The sequence below is a fragment of the Limulus polyphemus genome, unplaced genomic scaffold (genome assembly GCF_000517525.1).
Source record: "Limulus polyphemus unplaced genomic scaffold, Limulus_polyphemus-2.1.2 Scaffold64, whole genome shotgun sequence".
NCBI classification, from domain to species: Eukaryota; Metazoa; Arthropoda; class Merostomata; order Xiphosura; family Limulidae; genus Limulus; species Limulus polyphemus.
The window spans coordinates 1,231,685-1,255,174 of record NW_013665674.1 but is presented as its reverse complement, the minus strand read 5'-3'; the positions used below and the strand labels follow the sequence as shown (position 1 = coordinate 1,255,174).

Here is a 23,490-nt window from a genome sequence, read left to right as displayed (position 1 = left end):
TGTTTATCGTTCATTTATTATTCCGTTTAGTTTATTTATGAATTCTTAGTTACATTAAAACGCCAACTCAGCTTCTAGTTGATCATGTTTATTTTGAGTAAATATATATGTATTATGAAACTGGCACTAGTTTTCGAAGCAGTAACGAACAGATATTATTAATGTAGCAAAAGATTATGTAAATTTATGATCGCATGAGATGTGCTTTTGTGACCTAAGCGTGAATAAATACCCTGTCATAAGCTTCATAAACTGAGTCACTAAATAGTTAGTGCTATTTGTCACTCGATATTGTTATTAATATAGAAAGGTGATTTTGGAATATTGTTTTTTTTTCGGAATTACTTTTTTCCTCTTCTTCTGGTTCTTTTTCATGATTCCATTATTTTGAAATAATTAATATTGATATTTATGTTTTGTTCTACATTCATATAACATATATATTCATATATATATATATATTCATATAACACCTGTCGTAGAAAGCAGCAAAATGTTATGAAACCAACAGACGGTTAAGTCAAGAACTAATTTTGAGAACCCGTGAGGGAAAACAATGGAGACTATGAATATATTATAATATACCAATCACACTACATCTGCCAATGTTGCGATACGACAGACATAGTAGTGGTCTAGGCACTATATATATATATATCATAATGGTAGAAATTCCGAAGTGGATGACACACCAGCCTTTCTAACGAGTAGACACAAAATCGAATCGTGTCTTCTCCCACCATAGACAGTCCTTCTCAGGAGTTTCCTGAAGGTGGAATTAGATTATCAGCTGAATCATAAGATATAAACTAATTAGTATTAAGTAATAAAGAAAGTAACCGGTTAATGGTTAGACTTAGGTGATATAGGCTTTTAACCAATTTCAGCGATTGACCAGACTTGTAACTAAGCTAAATCTTTACAATTCTTTTGTTTTTATCAATAAAAATAAAGGTTCCATTTCACCAGTTACGATTTTCACGAGTTGTTATCATTGTATGTAGGTACTCGTGATAATTCTTTTGAGGACAGTTATATTTGCGTATTTATAAAATTGACGAAATTTACACACAGAGAGACACCTACCCATGCTTACAAACATATATTTATCTATCTGTAGTTGCTATTTAATTTTTGAGGAAAAAAAATATTTTCCTAATATCTTCATTGATGATAAACGTTAAGGGTAGAGGAGATCCGAATTTGCTTCTCATGTTAAAAATCTCTATTCCGTTTGATACGAATATACTCCAAGAAGTTTCAGCTACCTTGAAGTTAAGTATCGTTCAGTTTGTTTGTTTGTAGTTAATCGCAAAGCTGCACAATTGGCTATCTGTGCTGTGCCCATCATTGTGTCTGCAGACTTACTACTGTGCCACTGGAGGGGGGGGGTGTTCAGAGGGTTCGGAATAGGATATCAGTAGTTAGATATCCTTCCAAGAAGTTCCTATAGATTCCTACCATAAGCATCCACCTCCACTCAAGACGGTGTATTGTTTATATAATAGTTTGGGTTATGTAATTACCATCAGCGACTGATCAATGATACCTTCATCCTCTTCCGTCTGGGAGGTCATTCACATGTATTTACTGTTTAAATTGGATTGTTCAGTGTTTTGTAAATTTGACAGAACAGTGTGTTTGGAGAAAACGTAAGGTTTATTGTAAGTGCTTTAAGTGTGTGCAATTTTTTAAAGCTAAGACTATTTACCATTAGGTAATATAAATAGAGAGAGAACAAAATTAAGAGTTAATACTGTTCATATACTACAGAGGTATGAAGCACGATTATCATTTGTAATAAAGGTAAAAAGAAAAAAACGGAAGTAAAAAGATCTTCGCGAAAGATTGAGAGCTAAGATCTTCCTAAAAACGCTTAATCTTGCACTAAAAGTTGTGTTAGAAAATGATAAATGTTTATAGTGGAGTGATTCTATGTTTGCTAGAGTAGATTGAACCAACACTGATCATACCAGGCTCTTTCAAAGCAACTCGTAGCACCTTTAGTGTCTGGGGTAAGAATGAACATGCATATATACTTGTATTACTGTGAAAATGGTTTTCGCAATAGATTAAAAAGTAAAAAAAAAAAAAAGACTAAAACAAAGAAACCTTGAAACATTTATATTGTGCGGAAAGTCACTATAACTTTACATATTCAGTTGTTTATTTATGTGTAAAATCAACTATAAAGCCCTCGACATTTGAAAAAAACAAATAATTGAATTAGTTTAGAGCTAGTAATGTTTATGTGCATCACAAACAGTGATGATTTTGTTTGTTTAATAAGAATAACAAATTAATGTTAAAAACACACATGGTGGTAAATTAATAAGAATGTGTAATATTAAATGTTTAACGTATATCAGAACTTATAACGGAGAATGTACAATGTGACGAGGTTTAATAAAATATTCACGTATATAGCTCTTTAAACTTCAATTTTATATAAAAGCGTCAAATTTTTCGTGCGATATATTTTGAGATTTATTTACTTCATTTCCTTGAATTTTCAGTATGTGATTAACTTTCTTCTCTTTATATTAAACATTTTATTTGAAGGATTAACATATTGATAATTACAATACATATATACTTCAATAAATGCATAGTTTCCAGCTTGCTCCTTCATCAGGGAACTCAAACCTTTAAATTCTTAGCTAATATGCGGATTGTTTCTTTTGCGAATAACGTATTTGAGTGCAAAATATTGTTAACGACAACCATTATAAAGGTCTGGAACGCATTGTTTTAATTATATTACATTAGCCTTGAAGTAAGAAAGATCCTCATTTTATCAAATGTTATTCTATCCTTGCGATCTTAGTAGCAAATATAAAGTTAAGTTTGATAGAATGACACATAGAAACTATTTTTGTATAGTTATTTAAAATTATACAGTTATGTTTTGATTTACACACGTGTAAAACAACAACAACAATATGCTGTTAAAAAGGAAATCTGCTTAACTTCAATCAATCAATCGCTCAAAATTACAAACATAAAAGCTGAACATTTGTACATTAGCAACTTTAATAATGGCAAGTTCTGAAGTGATTTAAACTGTTGGGCATTACTTTCCAGGATTTTATGTTATATGCTACAGTATAATTAAAATGAAACATTTTGTCCACAAAACAAGAGAAGACAGGAAAGTTGAGAAGTTTCCAAGCCGAACTCATACACACGCTGAATCTACGAAATTCTAAGAACTTTAAAATTAACATTTATATTTCAAAACTATAAGAGTCACAAAAAAATACTTCATTAATATTGTGGAATTCATAGGGGACTATATGAGGCATTAAACCCGAACTTTATTATTTCCTTGACGTTCTTAACTTTTAAGATAATACGTTGTTGTTGAAACTTCTTATACACGCTAAAATATATCCAAATTAGATTACATTATTTTGATCCTTAAAGTTTTTAAAGTCACGACCCGAAACCAAACTTTATTTCAACGCTTTTGAGAGATCTGAAACTAGGTATATAGGTTATATAAAAACTCATGTTAAACGTCTTGAAATTCTAACTCTGTTGGATATTGAGGCTTAGTTTTGACTAGGACACGTGTTGTATAAGTGGATAGGAATAATTATCTTTGACAATCGGAAGTGAAATGGACAATAAAATTGTTTATATCATAGCTTTGTCTCTCAGAATCCATTTGAGGATTGAATATACTGAAAAAAAAGCATATATAAGTATTATTATCCTGAAAACTTCAACGAAAGTATTCTTCTAAGAAATTCCAGATATAGCATATATCCTCCCCTTTAAGAGTATACAAATTCTAAACTTCAAAAATGCTAAATACCATTGCTTCTCGTCAACAAGAGAGAAGAAAAAATTCAGCATTAAGATCAAACTTATTTTATATTCAAATGTGTATTAAGAGGGGATAATAGATAAGATTTTTGACCGCGTTTGATTCTACAAACCGAATAGCTACGTTATACGTTATTTTAAAATTAAACCAAGAGCTCCCGAACCATGTTTTACTTTCATTACCTACTAACTATTATAACAGTCTATCGCGAAATGATATCAAAACTAAGCTATTCAATAGAGAAGAAAGGAGCATTCCTCGAAACTTCAAACAATTGAAATAGAGACCCCTGGTATGATAAAACGACTAATCGTGCAATAGAATTAGCATTGATGATATCAATCTGTAATACAATGTGAGTACAAAACTGAGTCCCCTTGTGGGACACATACAATCTACAGATTTACAACGCTAAAATCAGGGGTTCGATTCTCCTCTGTGGACACAGCTAATAGCTTGATGTGGCTTTGCTATATATAAAAACACGCACAATCAAAACTGAGCAGCAACAAACCCATCAATACCTGGTAGCTTCTACTTTTGTATGTTCTACCCAGTGGGCATGTTGAACGTTTCATAACATTTCTCAATTGTGGTTCTAATGTTGGAGAAAATATTACACAGAACTTGTGATTTTTGTTGAGCAAACATTTTCGTGGACAGTCGTGTGACAACGCTTCAAACATGAGAGGGACGTCTAAGGAAAGACAGGTTTTGATCAACCAGAAAATGAAAACACTGTTTATATTCCATGTTTTGTACATTCTTTAAAGCTTGTGGGACAGTATATAGTTGACTGTTGCGTTGAAGCAATCTCATTTATTGGATTCATTCAAAAGTTACGTGTTTTTACTCAGCGTAGAATTACGTACATCATAAGCGTGGAAGTATTGAGGGTATTTCATACAATACCATTGGTTTCTAAGGTGCTCATATTCATGTGTCAGGACACCAGGACACTGCATTTGAATCTTGGACATTAGAATGCAAAATATTTCGTTTCCCATGTTATTTTCATCCAGTCGAAAATATACGTTAGAGTTGACTGGCGCATTAATTGCAACTTATAGTTTATTGATAACTTCAAGTTTTGTTTAATCCTAGTCATTATAATATATTGGTATACACAAAAGATTTTAAGTTCCAACATTTTTAAATCTTTCATATATAAAAAAAACACCTGCAGTTCAGATATGCCGTTGGCTACGTTTTGGTTACTAACAAAAAAAGGACCACATTTCTGCGTTGCGATTTCATCCGACATTTAAATGAAAGAAACTTTTATTTTAGATTCCTTAACAAATTAACTTTGGGGGTATTCTTAATTTTGGCGCGGTTACAAATTGGTTGGCTCGGTATTCACTATACAGTAGTTCTTCGGCTACTAGCTATTCCTGGACAACTGGCTGGGAGTAAACCGAGTTAGTGCCGATGATAATAAGGGATGTTCGCTCTAAAAATAGCTTAAAGACTTATTTTCATAGCATGTAAAAAAAATAGTATTAATCCATAGAGCATTTTAATAAAATTTTTGTAACTAATCATTTACTAATTAATCGAAGACTGAGTTAAAAGCTACGAAAAAAAAAGAATTTTCAGATTAATACAATTAGCGAAAAACGAGACTTTCTAATTTTCTATAAGATGATTTTCATTCATTAGACATTATTAACTGAAAGTATGATAAAACATGACAAACATATGTCACCCGTTAGATTAAACCAAATGTATTCAAATAAAAGTTTGTATTAAAACGTCGAATAAAGTATAATCTATTTGTTAGACGCCTTCCCTTTACTTTATTAGTTCAAAATTAGAAACGGTTATGTGCATATAACCATTTGTGTAGCTTTGCACGAAAATTGTGAAGCAAACAAACTTATTTAAAACGTAGTTTACATTTCGAATGGTCTAGTGTAGAATTTTGGAACAACATGCTTGTGTAAAGCAAATAATAATTTATCAAATAAAAGCGTAAAATACAAATAATTATATACCACTTCCACTCTGAAGTATTCATAACACATATCTAGTAACTTTCAGATAGTTTTTTTTTTAACCGGAAGCTGCAAAATAGATTATCTACGCTCTCTTCACCACGGTAATCGAAACCTGGATTTTAACGTTACAAGTTCATAAACTGACCACTGACCCACTGGGGACGATTTTGGAGATAAAATATCACACCTCATAACAAAAATAATTTGTTAAGTAACCAATTTTTTCTTATCCTGTGTCTGTCTTTGCGAAAGACAGGCGATCTATTAATTAGTTATAATACATCTAAGCTCAGTGAAGTTCTGATTATTTTGTAGGAAATATTACACAACGTATTGAAGAATAAAGTGATCTACCATACATCCACTTGATAATTTAATCTTTTTAACAACGCTTTAAATCTCTTTGTTTTTCTATCTTTTTTCTTTTTTTTGAAAATGATAAGAGTACTAGTGCTAGGTGAAAATATAGACCATCTTTTTTAACAGTCAAATAAGTGCTTGGGGCAACATGGCCTAAAGGCCTGGGTTGCGGGTTCGAGGCTTGGCGTTGAGAAAGATACTTTTCCAAATTGTTTCAGCCTACTCGACTGTAAAATGAGTGTCAGTTAGTAGCTGAGGGTTAATCTGAGAAATAGTAGTATCTCATTCAGATGAGAAGTGGTACCATTTGTGGTATCTCATTCAGGTGAGAGTGGTACCATTTTCACCCACTTGTGCCGGGGCTAAGCATTGGCTTTGTGTTTCTTTCGAAGGCGCGACAAAGATCAACTTACTTATTTAAATAATTACTTAATATGTTATTACCTGAAAAACGTCTTTCACTGCACTACCTAATATGCTTATAGAATATCTGCCACTTAGAATGTGAAAACAAACTTAGTGGTTGTTGAAAAACCAGATATTATTTGTACCGACAAAGACATGGAGCATCTAATAGAAACTGTTCTAGTTCTGGCTAATGTTTAAATGTTTTATTCATTATTAACGCACTGTACCATCACAACTTTAGCCTAAAAGCTCGAATCCCGTCACCGCACATGACCACACCCTTTCAGCTGTGGGGGCGTTACAATCTGACAGCAATTCCATACTTTGTTGTTAAAGAATAGCCCAAGAGTTGTTGGTGGGTAGTGTTGAATAAATGATTTCTCTCTAGTCTATCACTTCTAAATAAGGGGCAGATAGCCTCTCGACAAGTTTTTCACGAAATTCAATAAAATAAACAAACTCTCCTATTAAGTTTTTTACACTAATTGTTACTGAACCTATATAAATATTTACCTTTTCTTCCCTTTCTACCGGCACTGTACACGATGGAAAGGTGCTAACAATGGTCTGTGGTTTATCCATCTTAAAGATTGGTACACCACCTTTTGGAGCTGATAGAGCACTTGAAGCTAACGGGTCCCAAAAAGAACTTTTTACCGTTGACATTGTCGATTCGTATTTCTTCACCTTAAACAACTTCGAAGATCCTGTGGATTCTTCACTAAGAATTTCAGTCTTAGACGTGTTTTCAACTGTTGTCGGTTGCTCAGAAGTTATTGGAGAGATAGTGCGCTGCATTGGAAAGTCAATTTCTTTGCTAAGCAATACACCAGGCTTAATTTTACTTTGCACATCATCAAATTTAAGATGATGTAAATCGCCATTTTTTACAAATGAGTGTTCCTTCGTACTTTGTTTACTTGTTTCGGTATGGCCTTGTTTTTCGAACACTGTCTCCGTGGTTTTCTTTACATATTTTTGGTCATCGCATGTCACTTCTTGATTAAAATTACGAATGACACTGTCCTTCAGTCCGACAGAGGAAACGTCGGTCGTAGCTGGTTTACTTTCTACTTCCTTTAATGTGGTATCTAGCTTCGAGCCTTTAAACGTATGTAAGGCTAGAGGTGAGTTTTGCTGGACTGTAAATTGTTGTTCCACTGGCACTGAATCACCGCTCTCTTTGATTGTCTTAAAGTATCACATACAGAAATATTTGAATAACTGTTTATAAAAGAGAAATTGCTTGTAATTACTTACTTATTTATGTAAAATGGAGAGTTATTATTATATAAGGTTATTCGAGAAACACTTCTTCATGTAATCTTCAATATTATAAAATTGTCGAAAAAATTAACATTGAAATTACTTTTTCAAATCACAAACTTTTATAATGTTTCCTGCCCTTTATGAGATAAGTTTGCGTTTTTGGTAATCAAAAGAATTTAGCTTCGACAACCACAAACTACCATTTTCTGGATTTTATATTTCAACCAGGGGGTAAAACAAAACTACAAATTACAAAAAAAAAAATACAGAAGAGAAAGGGGTTGAAAAACGTAAAGTAAATAAGGGTTTATTTATTATTAAAATGAAACCAAATATTTATACTGGGAAACAAACGCCTCTTAAAAGTTCTGTTGAAAAGGTATTTTTGGAAATGTTTAGGAAAATATAGCATTTTATAATAATACGTTTTATTCTAACGAAGAAAAATAAAATATTTCTAGTTTATAATTTAAAAAAAAGGTTAATTTACCACACTCGTCAGTCTGATATAATGATAACGCAATTAATTATATAATAAAATAATGTTATGTATAGGGTACCGTGATCATCCGTCTTATCAAGAAGTCACGAATCCTTATTTGATTCTAATTACTTACCTTTTTATGATACTGTGTACTGTATTCTTGTCTGGTTACTGTTTTGTAGCTAGGTGTCGATTCTATAACCATGTTACACGGTGCTACATTCTCCTCTTGTTGTTGCCTGTCAGAGAGAGAGAGAGAGAGAAAATAAAAACTGCTATATATATTTCCTAAGTACTGATAGGAAAACTTGTAACATATATAAGTATAATTCTACGTTACATTGACCTTTAATATTGTATGTCTGAGTGTCTAAGTTCTGATATTTATCTATCTGTCTAGTCAGCGATACAACATATGAATAACGTTTAGAGATAATTAAAAGTGATTTTTCATCTATTCCCAATTTAATACGGATTTACTTTGATTAATGGGACATTCATTACTGAAAGCTGGTAACCTAGAGTATAAATTATTACTTGGGTAGTAGTTTTGTCGATATATTTTATACTTCTCGTAAACAGATTTCCTAGCTTTATCTAAGAGTATTCTGCGCTGCAGAACAAAACTTACATTTTTTTTAAAGTTACAGTAGCTAACGCACGATCCACGTGTTCAGCCTCTTGTTTCTGAATGTAAAATATACAAGACCATACATACTGAAGATACCACTTCAATTCTAAGTCGACCAAGAACTTATGGCTGTTATCACAGGGAAATGCAAACGTGGGGTAAACATATATAAATAGGAACTCGTACTAAGTCTTTCAAATAACTGAGATCTTGCCATCAATTCACAATAGAGTCTATGTATAGATCTCAGGACTTTTTTACCACTTTGCTCGTCATTAGGTTTACAATGTACTATGCCCGAAATAGTTGTAGGTCCTATAGTACTTACAAAGTTAACAACGAACTACCCAATAATCGTTACTAATGTATGAAGATTTGGCAACAATTGCGACTAAAACGAGTAATTGTAATTTTATTATGAAAATACTTCCACTTTGAAAAGTGAAAATATTACGAGAATATGAAACCTGTAATATCTTAAACCCATGTAAATCTAAGCATGTTAAATTTTAGATATTATACAAGTAATCATTTGAATATCATGTGAGAATTTAGTAAGTTGCGCTTTTTTATTTGCTACAGAGTTTGGGGTTGTTAAAGGCGATACAATGATGATGCAATGCTACTTACAGGTTTTAATTATGGCATACGACCAGGAAGTAGCTTCGAAGCATCATTTGGCTGTCCACCAAGCATATTCTAAAATTACACTTCTAAAATACGAACATTCGAAGTAACATCATAAAACTGAACTTACATACATAGGGTCTAAAATCAAGAAATCCTTTATGATTACTTTCACAAATTCACACCAGAAATGATGCATTTACATTATTGTAGTAATATGTCTAATGAGTATAAGTAACTAAAGTGCTGGGTATACAGTACATCATTGAAACCCCATATACAAATATTATGCAGAGTTGATTTAAAATAAGGTCCGCCATTGCTCAATCATTTTAAAGTGCCTAACTAGTGTTATAAACCGTCAAGCTTACTTCTAAGCGCGAGGGGCTTTGTTATTTACAAACAAAAGAAATAGTTATGAATGCTGCCAACAGACAACATTAGTGTATATTATATTGGCAAAATTCTTACAATTTGTAATATAAATATAGCTTAGTAGTTAGGGCGCTCGGCTCGCAGCTTGCGTGACGCGAATCGAAATCCTTCACCGAAAATGCTCGCTCTTTCAAGTGTGGGGTGTTATAATGTGACGGTAATCTCATGAGTCGCTGGTAAAGAGTATCCCAGAGTTAGTGATGGGTTATGCTAACTAGTTGTCTTTTCTCTAGTCTATCGCTTCATAATTAGGGACGACTGGGGCAGATATCCCTCGTGTGGTTTTGCGTGATATTCAACGATCCCATCAACCAGGTATAAATATTAAATAACTTATTCAATTGTATGAATTTTAAAAAAGAAAAATTAAAATAGCAAGCGGAACATTATGTACAGTTTTATAATTTAGCTGGTAAACTTAATGCCGTATAACATAAAATAATATATTATTTATGGTCTTTATCATAAAGTCGGTAAACAATGTATGTAGGGATGGCCAAGGTATCCAATAGGCATAATACAAAAATGCACGCTAATAAAACAACAATGACAGAGAATTTTACTTGAAAAGATGATTGCCACTCACTTTTATTTGTTTTTCAACCCAACAAGCCCAAAAAAGAAAGCATTAAACCATCGCTAAGATACCATATCAGAAAGTGACCAACTCACCAAACTGTTCATCTTTCTTCTTCTTGTTTTAGTCGAGATAACTCTACAACTACGTGATCACTAACGTCAGTTTGAACCTAAATTCACTCTATGTGTTTCTGGGCAGTGCACGATGTCATCAATTAGTCGTAATAATTAGTAGTAATTTAAAAAATCCGAATTAAACGATGCTATAATTATTCCTTGATGTTAGCTTTCTTACAGAAATCGGTGCTCCTTTAAAATGCTTAAGTACAGGGTGAAACAGGAACTGCTATTCAGTAATAGATGAATATTAGATTATTGGAACACGTAGAATACTTGCTTTGTACACTATACAATCGGTGCCAACCCCTATATTATGTATGAAGTGAAGGAGTTAAAAAATCAATACACATTATATTAAATTTTATTACACACATTCATAGAATACACTAACTTTCAGTCAGGAGGGAAAACGTCACAAAATAAGTAATAAAATACATTTTCTGAATGTAAAATGATGTAGGAATGACAATGCAAACAAGAATATAGGGATGATACAGCTATATATAGATCATCCCTACATGACTTTCAATATCAAAATCTAATATTACACTGTAAAATGCATACTCGACTTTAATATTACTGCAGTTGAAAGTTATGTATTCCTTGACTGTTGGTATGCAGTTTGTTTATAACAGTATCAAGGTTATATCAGGCATCAGTGTAATGTAGTTAAGAGCCTAGGACTTAAGTACAAGGAAAACCAAGTTGAGTCAAAACATATTTTGATTATTACAGACTCGCTACGAGGTCGGTCGAATTGACCGATCTTATAATCATTTTGTACTCGTGTATTTTACAGCGTGACATTAAATTTTAATACTGAAAGTCATGTATAGCTGCATCGTACCTATATCATTGTTTGCATTCTTTTTGGCACTGCCATCCCTACATTATTTTAGATTTACAAAATGTTTTGTAACTTGTTTTTATTATAATTTAAAAACAAATTTAATGATAAATTATCAATGTTTTCCCTTATTGACACTTTATCACTTTGCTTATCTGAATTTTGTTTTTTCTTATGAGAAAGCATTAGAATACAAAACAATTATTAAAATGTTGTTCACATTGGATATCATCAGCCTACAATGTTTATTTTACTTTTCCTGTATTTCCGAGTAATTTAATAATGATAACCACACACACAGACATACACATACATATGCAAAGTTTTATTCACTTGCGAAAAAGAACACGGATTGACCTTATCATAAAGATGATCCATTATGTGTATATGTATGTGTGTATGTTAGCATCCATCACCCAAAGTTGGCTGGCTCGATTACCATAATTGTTTGGTGAGCTAACTGGAAACTGTTCTTCCACTGAGCAGAGTATGCATTTAGCATCTAATGAGGTAATTGGGGATTTAATAACAAGAGAAAAAAGGAAGGGGAACAATATCTAACACTGTCCTTTATACAGTTTTTGTACCCTCAGCTAGTATAACTAAAGGTTCGATGTGTCGAAGTGATCAAAATGCAATACATATTTTGGTTTATAAAATTTCAGGGGTTTTCATTATTGGTACAAAATATTATATAGCGAAGATTTATCATAATCTAAGTATTAATATTAGTAACAGTTCAGCAAAAATATTAAACCTAAGAACACTTGTCATGAAAAACCGAGTTTCTTTAAGAATGAGCATTAACGGCTGAAATAGTTGTAAACATTTCTTTTTTTTTATTTTACTAGCTAGCAAATCGAACCATTGATAAGGAAGTGTGAGCAGAATAAAGTGTTCATTATTGCTTTGACTAGGGCAACAAGTAAAAATGTTTTAAAACATTCCAATAAGTAAAAGTAAAACATGCTTATTTACTGAAACTTCTCTCACGTAAAGCATTTTATATGTGTTATCCATATGTGATTTTTATTTCGGAACTAAATTATATTATGTGATTATAAACAAGTATTTATGATGACATTTGCCAAAGGCTTTGATTCTGTTTATATGTTTGTTTTCTGACAGAAATACACAAATTACCATTTGTCTCTTTTGGATAAGCACGTATAAACGTGTACCTTATTTGATACCAGGTAAGCGTACAAAATAAATAACATTTTGTACTAAGTGCTCATAACATATTGTGCTTGTTAGCTTATTTGCCTGAAAGATAAAACAAATACTTCCTAAGGAAGAAAATCTTTCACACAACATAATTACAAGGTAATTACTTATTTGGTTTAATTGGGTCAATTAAATATGACTTATCTACGAATGAGCTACATTAAAATATTTTACCACCGCTTATTTGAAATGTGCAGGTTTAGTTCATAGTTATATGAAAGTAAGGTTATAGAGTTTGTTTGAAGAAAATGTCACCTATTTCGGAAAACGTTTCTTGTCGAAACTTATTTATAGAAATGAGTATTTGCATTTAAATAGAATTAAATTATTTACGTTCGTGACGTTAAAGGACGACTTCTTAAGCGTGCGAAACAAGATATTTCATTACCTTGGTATGAAAAAGGGCCTGTCTGATGATTCAGTTTGGTGGGCTACTTGTTTCGCTTTTCGGTCCGCATTTTTATAACAAACAAAGATGGGTCCAAGAAAAATTCTTATGATCAAAAATGCAAGAAGAGTAGATGCCAGGAGAAAAACGAAATCCATATAAATTTTCTGCATCCAAAAAATAATTGTTCTAGAAATCGTGAAAACGTGAATGTTGGCCAATTGGCAAGAAAAACAAGACCGAACCTCTAGGGAAAGTTAAGCTCTTAAAGAAATAAAGAAAATTTTATGCTCTCGAGATCAACACAACAAGTTAGGACTAATGAAAGAGCTACACCTCATCCAGATGACTGCTGGCAAAAATCCACGTGAGAAGATAACTTGTAAAAGCTTCAAAACGTGCCAAAAAAGACATTGCGTTCTGCCAATCTCTGTGTGAAGATATAAATGGAACCTAGAGTAACAGTATATAAAGTTTAGACCTTTTACCTGAGATATTCTACAGAAGTTTTTGCGTAAGTCTTATAATTGTATTTTACTAAAGTTTCTTGAAAGTCTTGAAATAAAAAATATATGAATAAATAAATCTCAGTAAATTATATTTTATTACTATTATTTAAGTTTCACTTATCTATCAACTATCAAAATAAAAATATATTGAACGTCGAAAATATGGCTGAGATGATCGGAGCAAAGAATCTTTGAGCATATAAAAACCGGGTTTCGATACCTGTGTACACAGTACCCCATTGTGTAGCTTTGTGCTTAACAACAAAACAAACAAAATGTGATCTGAGACTCTAAAGGATTTTTAGCATTATTTTTCTTACCACGAATAATGCTAAGGTCAAAATCATTTGCATAAGTAAACACATCGATTTACATGCTATTTCTTGAGGTTCTTTTCAGGAATCGCCCCTAATTCTAAACTTACGTAGGATAAGAGATAAGAAAAGAATAGTTGGACAAGTACGTTTATTTATATTCTCTCCACCAAATAGAATGAATCAGATATAAAGTCATTTGTTTCAAAATATTCGCGGAAAGCTATTGTTGTTTTCTTATTGTGGCTACACTGTGGGTTATCTGCACTCTGTTCACCGAGGGTAATATAACCCCGTATTTTTTCATTGTAAGTCCATTGCAACTTAGCGCTAACACACTGGGGGACTTGCGCAAAACTACACGAAAGGCTATCTTCGCACAACCATTACTAGTTTTGAACTAATAGATTACAAGGAAAGCAGCTAGTCAACAGCATCATCATCATGTCTTAGATCACTTTTATCTGATGTAATAGTGAGATATGATCTTCACTCTTATGGTGCACCCACGGTTCTGCGACAAAGGGATACGAATCATGAACCCTTCTTTTACAGTCTGGGTATGCTAACCACTAGGCTACTTCCAATCCTATAGAAAGACGTAAAACATTACTCAGAAAACACGTTTAACTTTAAAAAATAAGTAATTATTATGATAATCAGTCATTGTAATTTTAATGTAATTGCACACTATCTTATGTAATTCCGATACCTTTCAAACGAAAACTGTTTTTTTGTACATTTTATAAAAAAAAGACAAAAATTTCATTCTGAGCTTAACGACCATTTGGTATATATGTAGTTTGAAAGTCTTGATAGCCTCCATTCAAACCGGTTACGTTAACGTTTGCTTTCAATTAACTACAACAGTATTTAATGAGTTTGCTTTGGTACTTCTCTTAATCGTATGATTACTCGCTCGCTGTCGTTATAGTGTTTCCTATATCATAAATGCGTCTTATATTTGAAGTAATAAGCCTAAACTACAGGGTGATTATAAACAAAACCCGTACTTAGAGGTATTGTACAATTAGATAATAATACTTATCCCAAGGGAAAAAAATAGCTTTTCTCGCAAATTTATATTTCTTTTCTTTCCCCCTCTATTTCAACAACACCACACTAGTGACTTGATTAATACGCATCCAAGTGTGTGGAATATCAATGAACCCTCTCGAGAAGGGAAGATACTTGAAGTAGTTTCATGGCTGGATATAACTGCCCAATATATCATTGTCTTTTATTGAAATTGACCATCATAACACTAATTTAAATAAATAAGCAAAAAGTATTTCATTAGTATGCACAACAGTAGCCATGTAAATATATATATATATATATAGAGATGTAAATTCTTGGCGAAGTATAACGGCTAAAACGACAAACTCCAATATAACTGACAAACCTGAGAAGTTGAATAATGAGAGTGTCTCTTTCACCGTCAATGATATCCATAGCTTTGTCGAGATCGACTCTATCACACGATAGTCCATTAATGGTAATTATGACGTCCCCCTCAAATAGTACCGTGTGTGCCTTGCTATTTCTTCGTATCTGTAGAAATACAGTTTAATAAAAAAATAAAAATTATTCACTACACCAGTTGTTTAACTGAACATAAAATATCGGAGAGAATGAATGTCTACTTAAGTATGAAAAGTTTTGAGACACCTCACCTTGAGAAGGAGTGTATCGTGTTTCACTATTAAACTTAAAGCTCCATGTTTATTCGGTATTGTAATCTACTTTTGATGTCAATTACATTCTGTGTACTGTTGCTATACGTCTATTGGACTAGGTCGTCAGTCGTCTTAGAAGGCAGTTCTAAGTATATAATCAATATATGAGACCGTCGGTACTCCTTAAAATTCCAAAATTACAAAATTGAGAAACATAAAGACAATTGTACGTTTCACAAATACTCTAATTATTACGAATTTAGTTTTGTCAAGTACCCGATGATTTTTTTACTGGCGAAACTATGGTTGTAAAAAATGAAATATTTGTTGAAAGGTACAATTGTCTTTGTTTTCTTCTCTATTTTGTAAGTTCTAAGTCTAATGAGATTTTGAAGCGTGTCTTTTATGTCCCTCAGGCAGATTCGAAAAACCTTACATAGTAGTTGGGTACTAGATGAGGCTCTGAGCTGGCTGATGCACATTTTTAATATTATATGCCTACTTCTCTCGGTGTGTATTATGGAAGGTTGCATTAACATGCTGAAAGAAGTACGAGTCTTTCTCATGGAAGTTCATCAATGCTTGCATTGCTTTACTGCTAAACATTTCATGCTAAACAGATCCACATTATAATACTGCATCAATGTTCTTCACAGTTGAGGTGACACATTTACAACCAACGTTACTTCCAAACTAAACTCATACTCTTTCATCACTCAACGCACCATGAGAGTTGGCATCTTACATTCATGGCTGACATGAGAACAAAATCTACCATCATGAAACTCCCTTCACGTAGTGAATGTGCTTGCCTATGTTTCAAGTTCCTCATTAAATGACGCCTTGGGTGACGTATTTAATGTTCTATGTGCGTTTTCATTGTATAATACGTCTTAAAGTTCACATAGATCGAGGAGTTACTAGATAAGGGTGGCTGATTGATATCCCTTATTAGCATTTACAATGATTTTCACTTTCTTCAGTATATTACTCACATTGAATATGAATATAAGCTGGTGAGCGAAAATGTTTCAGTTATCTTTTCTATTCGATGTTCCGTGAGCTCTTTTCACAGAATCGTTGTTGTTTGAAGTTCAGCACAAAGCTACACAATGGACTATCCGTGCTCTGCCCACCACGGGTATTGAAACCCGGTTTGCAATGTTGGAAGTCCGCAGACATTCCGCTGTGCCACTGGGGAGCTTTCACAGAGTCATCTAGACTTCAACGACTTGTTTGGCAGCTGTTGACCTTTATAAACTCTACGTTGCAGTACACCATGGAATGGACAAGAAACGTTTCATGGAAAAGGCCCATTAAAATAAGGAGTATATTGCTGGAAATATACATTATATTATAATTACAGTAGCTGCAGTGCACTAAGGTGTATCTAAAAATGTTTCACTGTAAATACATATCTTCATTTTACACATATGTAAACAATGTAGTTCTTGAGCATTTGTGCTCTATATAGGTTGTGATTAAAGAAAAATCAAAGTATCATTATAAGTGCATTTTACTAATGAGATAAAACGTTTTGTAAGAACTTTTAAGAACCCAACAATAATTATCTCTATTAGAAAGGGACGTATTTAAAAGTGTAGAAAAAGTATAATAGAATCTAGAATTTTGTTTTTTTACTTCTGATTGTTAGGCTTTTTTCAAGCACTTCACCTGGCATGGCTTGAAGTTTCGGGTACTCGACTCTCGATCTGCGGGTCGCGGGATCGAAATGTGTCACTGAACATACTCACCCTTTCAGCTGTGGAGTTATTATAATGTGAAGTCAATCGTACCATTCATTGATAAACAGATGCCTAAGAACTGAGGGTGGGTGGTATTGACTAGCTGCCTTTCTCTAGTTTATCACTTCCAAATCAGGGACAGCTAGCACAGATGGCCCTTGAGTAGCTTTGTGCAAAGTTCAACAAAACAAACACTGAAGTACTCAAGAAAACTGACAGTGATGCATACAAGAACTGTGTTTGATTGGCTATATAATTAGTAACAGTTCAAAATAAGTACATGATCTTGGGCGGGTTAAGCAGCTATAAACTGCAACGAAACACCTAACAAGTAAAAAGGTAATGCGAAAAAAATTAGAAACAAGTAGAAAACAATGTACGTACAATAGAAGTGACACCAATAATATGTGCTCGTTACAAACGAAAGTTTGTAATTTCTTTGTATTCAGTTTCAGCATTCTAAACTTATTAATATAACAACTACGTTTCATCAGTATAAAACCTAGTATGTTTTAAACTATAACATTATAATGAACAGTCCATAGTTAGGGAGTAGTCAAAAAGTAGTACACTTTTATAAACACATTCAAAAATTCAAGATAGTTTTGTTCGTTTTCTTTGTGATATTCATGCAAAACTAAACAATGGCTATGTGTGCCAGCTACCCATAATTTTTAACAAATAAACTAAAAGGAGGACAGTTAGTCAGTAGCACCCATCGTCAACGCTTGGACTATTGTAATTAAATAACGGAATGTGACGACCGCTCTTATAACGTACCCACTTGTTTAATATTTAATGAGGACATGGCTCATTTAAAGTTGAACCTCAAGGTTTTCATTTTAATATGTTATGTACTTTCTCGTGTAGTCAGCTATTAAATGTTCCATTAACAAAGGAGAAACATTTGTTATTATTACGAATTTTTCTGCACTTAAAGTGAACATTCGGTTCCTACAACATAACTACTTTTATGAGCTAAAACTCACGCACATCCAGTTACTACAATATAGAATGTTCTAAAGGCCCAGCCAGTACTATATTTTGTTTATTTATTGTTAAGTACGATGGGCTATCTGTGCTATGTCCACCATGGTTATCGAAAACCTAGTTTTTAGCGTTATACGCTTTAGACGTACTACAGATACAATCAGTTTGTTAAAGAAAAATATTCAATTATCCGACTGTATAGTTATTTTTCTCACAGGTCTGTGTCCATACGAATTTACACTAAGGCTGCGCAGTTTCAACACCTGAGATGTATATTTTCATACAGACTATAAAAACATAAAGCAATCTGGGGAGTCTTTTACCATCATGCACACCAAAGTCATACAATTACACAAAAAAAAACAGAAAGTGATATGTAATGTGAATACTTCCAACTTGTGTGTCTTTTCGAAACGATTTCACCTCTTCAGTCATGCCAATACCTAAGCCCACCTGCTTGAACAGTCAGGTTACTATGCTGTAATACAAAAAATTAAAATAAGGATTAATGCTATGCTTTATTCCCATATCTAAAATTCCATAATCTCACTCAAAGTGAAACATTCACATGAGTAAACCAATTGTTAAATATGTCTTACCTGAAGTTTTGTTACGCAGGATAACAGCATAATATACATAGAAATCAACATTTAAACCAGTTACTGATTATCTGTATTGATTAAACACGAACATTTGTTTTGCTTATTCTGTTATTCACATAGCATGTTGCATATATTTAATCTATATAACGTCTGTATAGCCTACCATTTATATTTTGTTATATATGAGAGATGTATATACCAGCTGTAAATCTGAGAGACCACAAAATCGTGCTCCGCACCTTGGGATCTCTTTGGCGTGTTATAAGAGTGACTGTCAAATACCATACAATTTGGCGATGGGTGCTGTTGACTAGCTGTCTTTTCTCAATTCTATCAGTTTCTAATACCAGGTAAATAATACAACTCCATTTTAGCTATTAAATATTGTCTAAGGCTTTTTGATGCAGAAATTACAATTATGACATGATTAACATCACTCAAGACTTATGAATATAATATCAAGGACATCTGAACATTGAATAAGTTTAATAAGTGAATGTGATGAAATCAAGTTGCAGCTAATAATAAATTCATTTCTGTAAGTTGTGAAGAAACGTGTTTTTATTGCAGTTATATAATAGTTCTTTTTTAATTTTCTGTATGAAAACAAATCTTCGTAGCTCACTAATATTTGAAATAATACTCGAAAAGAAATACGTCACCAAAGGCAAAATAATATTTTAGATATAACTTCAAAATGCTATAATAATAACACAACGTAGGATTGAAAGCAAACAGATGTGGAACTGCAATTACTTAACTTAATGTGAAGGAAACTGAGACCCAAAACAAACCCAACATGCTTCACACACACAAAAAGAACTGCTATGTTCTTGTATTTACGGTGAAATTTAACCGCTATTCTAGTTTTGAAAATTCAAAAAAAAATGCTTACGTTATATCTTTAAGTTACTGTTGAGATGTGCACATATTGATTTTAGACATGTATATGTGCAAATATAACTGAAAGGTCTATTTATTATTTAATAATGCCACTTTAAACAATCTCAATATAGTTTTAAATATACATATCTTTAGAATAATAAAATCTTATCTAAAAAACAACAACTACTACAGACTGATTAAAGTTTATGGCAGCTCACACTTCACATCATTTAACTTTATGTTGGTAATTTGTATTTACGCAGCATTGCAATCTCGTATCATATTATGCGTTGTTTAATCCTAAAATTGCTAGGACCCCATCGATTTTTATTCAACGTTCACTGCCGGAAGGGCCCTCATATTGCGTCATATTCAGTAATTACGTTACAACACTCATTGTAATGAGATAATTAAACAATGAGGTAAAAATCACTCATTTTCACGTTAAAGACATAGAAAATTCTGACCGTTATTAGTGGAATTAATGCAATATTGATTTTCATTTCAATTTCTTTCTTTGGTTCACATATCATTAAATATTTTGTAATAGACAAAGTAATGGATCCACAAGTAATTTGATGCACAAATAGCGACAGTTTCTGAGTTCATTATACTCTCATGTGGCTATCAGACAAAATAATAAAATCCATCTATGGTTTGAACACTAATTTATAAAAACTTATTGTTCATTTTTCACCCATGCTTTACATGTTTATAAGGGATAATAACATAACATTAAAGGACAACAAGGGACCTTTTAGTCCATCTAGACTGTCCTATCCATCAAATTATACTAAACACTAAAAAAAGCTTAAAGCCAACCCTTATCATACAAATTTTTCTCAAACTTTCCCTTACACTCCCTTAAATTAACTGCATCTACTATATCTGAAAAGAACCCGTTTCAAAGATCAACCACCCTGTTAGAAAAATAACGTTGGCTTAACTGAAGATGACTTTTACCCTGTAAAAAATTATATACTTGTGTTCACTTGTCCTACCACTGTACAAAAGAAAGATGATGCATCAACACTTTAAATTTCAGTAAAAATTTTAAACATTTCGATCAAATCCCTCTAACTGTTCTTTTTTCAAGAGCAAAAAAGTTCAGAGATCTTAACCTTTCCTTGTATGACAACATTTCCATCCCAGATATCATCCTAGTAGCCCTTCTCTGAACCCTTTCTAACAAACTCACTATCCTTTCTTAAGTAAAGAGCCCAAGGCTTAACCCAGTACTCCAAATTTGGTCTAATCAATGACCTATACAATGATATTATAATCTCCTTACATTTGTATTCAATACTTGTGTAGATACAACGTAACATCCTATTTTTTCTGCCACTAAGTAAACTGTAAAATACACAATTTCTTTTATAGAGATAAACTTGAATACGTTTCTGTTATTCTGTTAATGGCCTTAAAAGTTATTGCTATTTTTATATCTGACCTTATACACAGTGAGGGGCTCAGAAGTTCCTGCCCCTCCTTTAAGTCGAAAACCCCATGGTCCACCACCAGTCAGATGTACGGTCAGATGCTTGCCTCTTCGTGTCATTTTGGTTAAAATATCTCACGTTACGGATGGATGAAAGCGAAATAAGATACAATTAAATATAACTTTATTTATTCTCAATATAACGCACAACAGCCTCCAGTTTTTGGTAGATTATCTTTGACTAACTGTGCCAACAATGCTTTGTGACTATGTGCCTGTGGAGATGTACCACTTGGAAGAAAAAGAATGAGGCACGTGGTTCCACTAGGTGAGTGTGTGAAGCTAGTTCAGGATAGAAGGTTCAAAGCTATATCATTGAATTAAGTAGTACAAGTCAGAGAGTAAACTTGTGTAATGTATGAGTGTGAAGCTCCAGTAATGTGGTAGCATGCAATCTGACATAGCGCAGATTTTAGAAGTTACTAAATATAACTGCCATTTCTACCTTGTATAACTCACAAAGAATGTCGAGAGGAAAGAAATAGAGCTGCTAAACGAAAACGATGAGAAAAAAATCTTTGGTTAAAACTCCCACACTCACTTTGTTTGTACTGACGCCTAGTGGTAAATCTTATAGGTATCCTAAATTAAAATACATCTGCTCTTAGGGTTTAAATTATCTTATGGAATTACAATTAGCAGGAAAATACTGCTGCTATCGAAACATAAAAGTGTGTTTGACTGGGAATACACATATACACACATATACATATATATTTGTGCGTATGTGTGATTTATATCGTGATAGCATCTAGATTTCGCAATAGAAAAAAGGAAAAATAATTAATTTTTTATTATCTTATGATTAACATATACATTATAACTCCAGTAATGTGTTGAAAGGAAAAATGTATTCATTTAACTCACGTAATGCAAGCTTAAAATTGTTCTAAGTAGTGAACCTTATTTTTTTTCTTGTTTATATTAATCAATAATCACATTTTCTTTATTCTTGCCACCACTTAGTGCAAAAGTAGTCTTGTGGGTTGCTTTCAATGTTTACATTTGTTATTTAGAACATTATATTATTTGTAAACAGTGTATAATCCCAACTTGTCTGATGTGGCTGCGTTATAAGAATGATAGTCAGTACTGGATGGTAGGTGGTAGGGTGCTGCTGCTGACTGGCTGCCTGCCTTCTGGTCAGTAGTTAAAAATCAGAAACAGCGGTAGAAAGCCTTAATAACTTTGCCATAAATATAAGATACAAACACTTGCAGTGCCTCTGTTGATCAAAACTATTTCTAGGGATTAAATGCGTTGACTTTCATAGAGACGACTTTTTTCAACGTTATACGTATGTAAGTTAATTACATCTAGTATTACCTATAATATACATGATATAATATTTTCTTAAGGTGTCCTCTATAGGAATAGGACCAAAATTTACAGAGGTTTTATAGCTAAATATATTTATCACTGCATTGTATGAAAGCTTAACGCCATACGCTTACCTACCGTTATTAAAACACTCGAACAAAGAAGGTATAGTAAAACGGTTACTTTCTCCAATGATCCAACTTTCTTTTTGAGCGATAAATCATAAGTATAACCGACAAATATAGATTTAAAATTTAATCACTCTTGAACCCCTAAGCGTTGTGTCCGGTCTAGAAACAATTAATTATAAATGTTATATAAGTATGTGTTTACTGAATAAACTATCCTAAATTAAAACTGACAAAATTCCCATCAAGTCACGTTAGAACAAGGAAGTGTAGAAACTAATTAATTTTTCGTTACGATAAATCGTTAACAGAAGACATATTAGACTGACATCCATATATCATACTTAGCTAACTAAAGTTTCAACTTTTCGCTAATAATGTTCACATAATGTTATTCTATCGTAGTTTAAATCCTAAGCGTGGTAAAATTGACAGTATAAGATGCCTAGAATTACAGATTTTATAACTATGGTAACCCCTAAATATTTGATTAATTTACTCAAACAGCTTATCACAAGCAAGTGTTTTTTTGGTTGTTGTTTAACACAATGCTACACAATAGGCTTTCTGTGATCTGCTCAACACAGGTGTCGAAACCGATTTGTAGCGTTAT

General features: G+C 32.7%; 1 protein-coding gene across 3 annotated transcripts in view; it reads right to left on the bottom strand.

The window, feature by feature from the left end:
* The window catches only part of LOC106465011, a 38,956-nt gene extending 17,220 nt beyond the window's left edge, over positions 1 to 21,736 (bottom strand). The window contains exons 1-4 of one of the 3 annotated variants that reach the window (XM_013925202.2): positions 21,382 to 21,736; positions 15,436 to 15,584; positions 8,487 to 8,592; positions 7,114 to 7,791 (exon numbers count right to left, since the gene is read on the bottom strand). In XM_013925202.2, the coding sequence (XP_013780656.1) occupies positions 7,114 to 7,791; positions 8,487 to 8,592; positions 15,436 to 15,584; positions 21,382 to 21,489 (1,041 nt within the window). In that variant the 5' untranslated portion in view covers positions 21,490 to 21,736. Of the gene's footprint in view, positions 1 to 7,113; positions 7,792 to 8,486; positions 8,593 to 8,984; positions 9,149 to 13,207; positions 13,410 to 15,435; positions 15,585 to 21,381 lie in introns of those variants that run through there. The other 2 variants (XM_013925209.2, XM_022393286.1) reach the window with 2 other exon arrangements.
* Between the last annotated feature and the right edge of the window lie 1,754 nt (positions 21,737 to 23,490).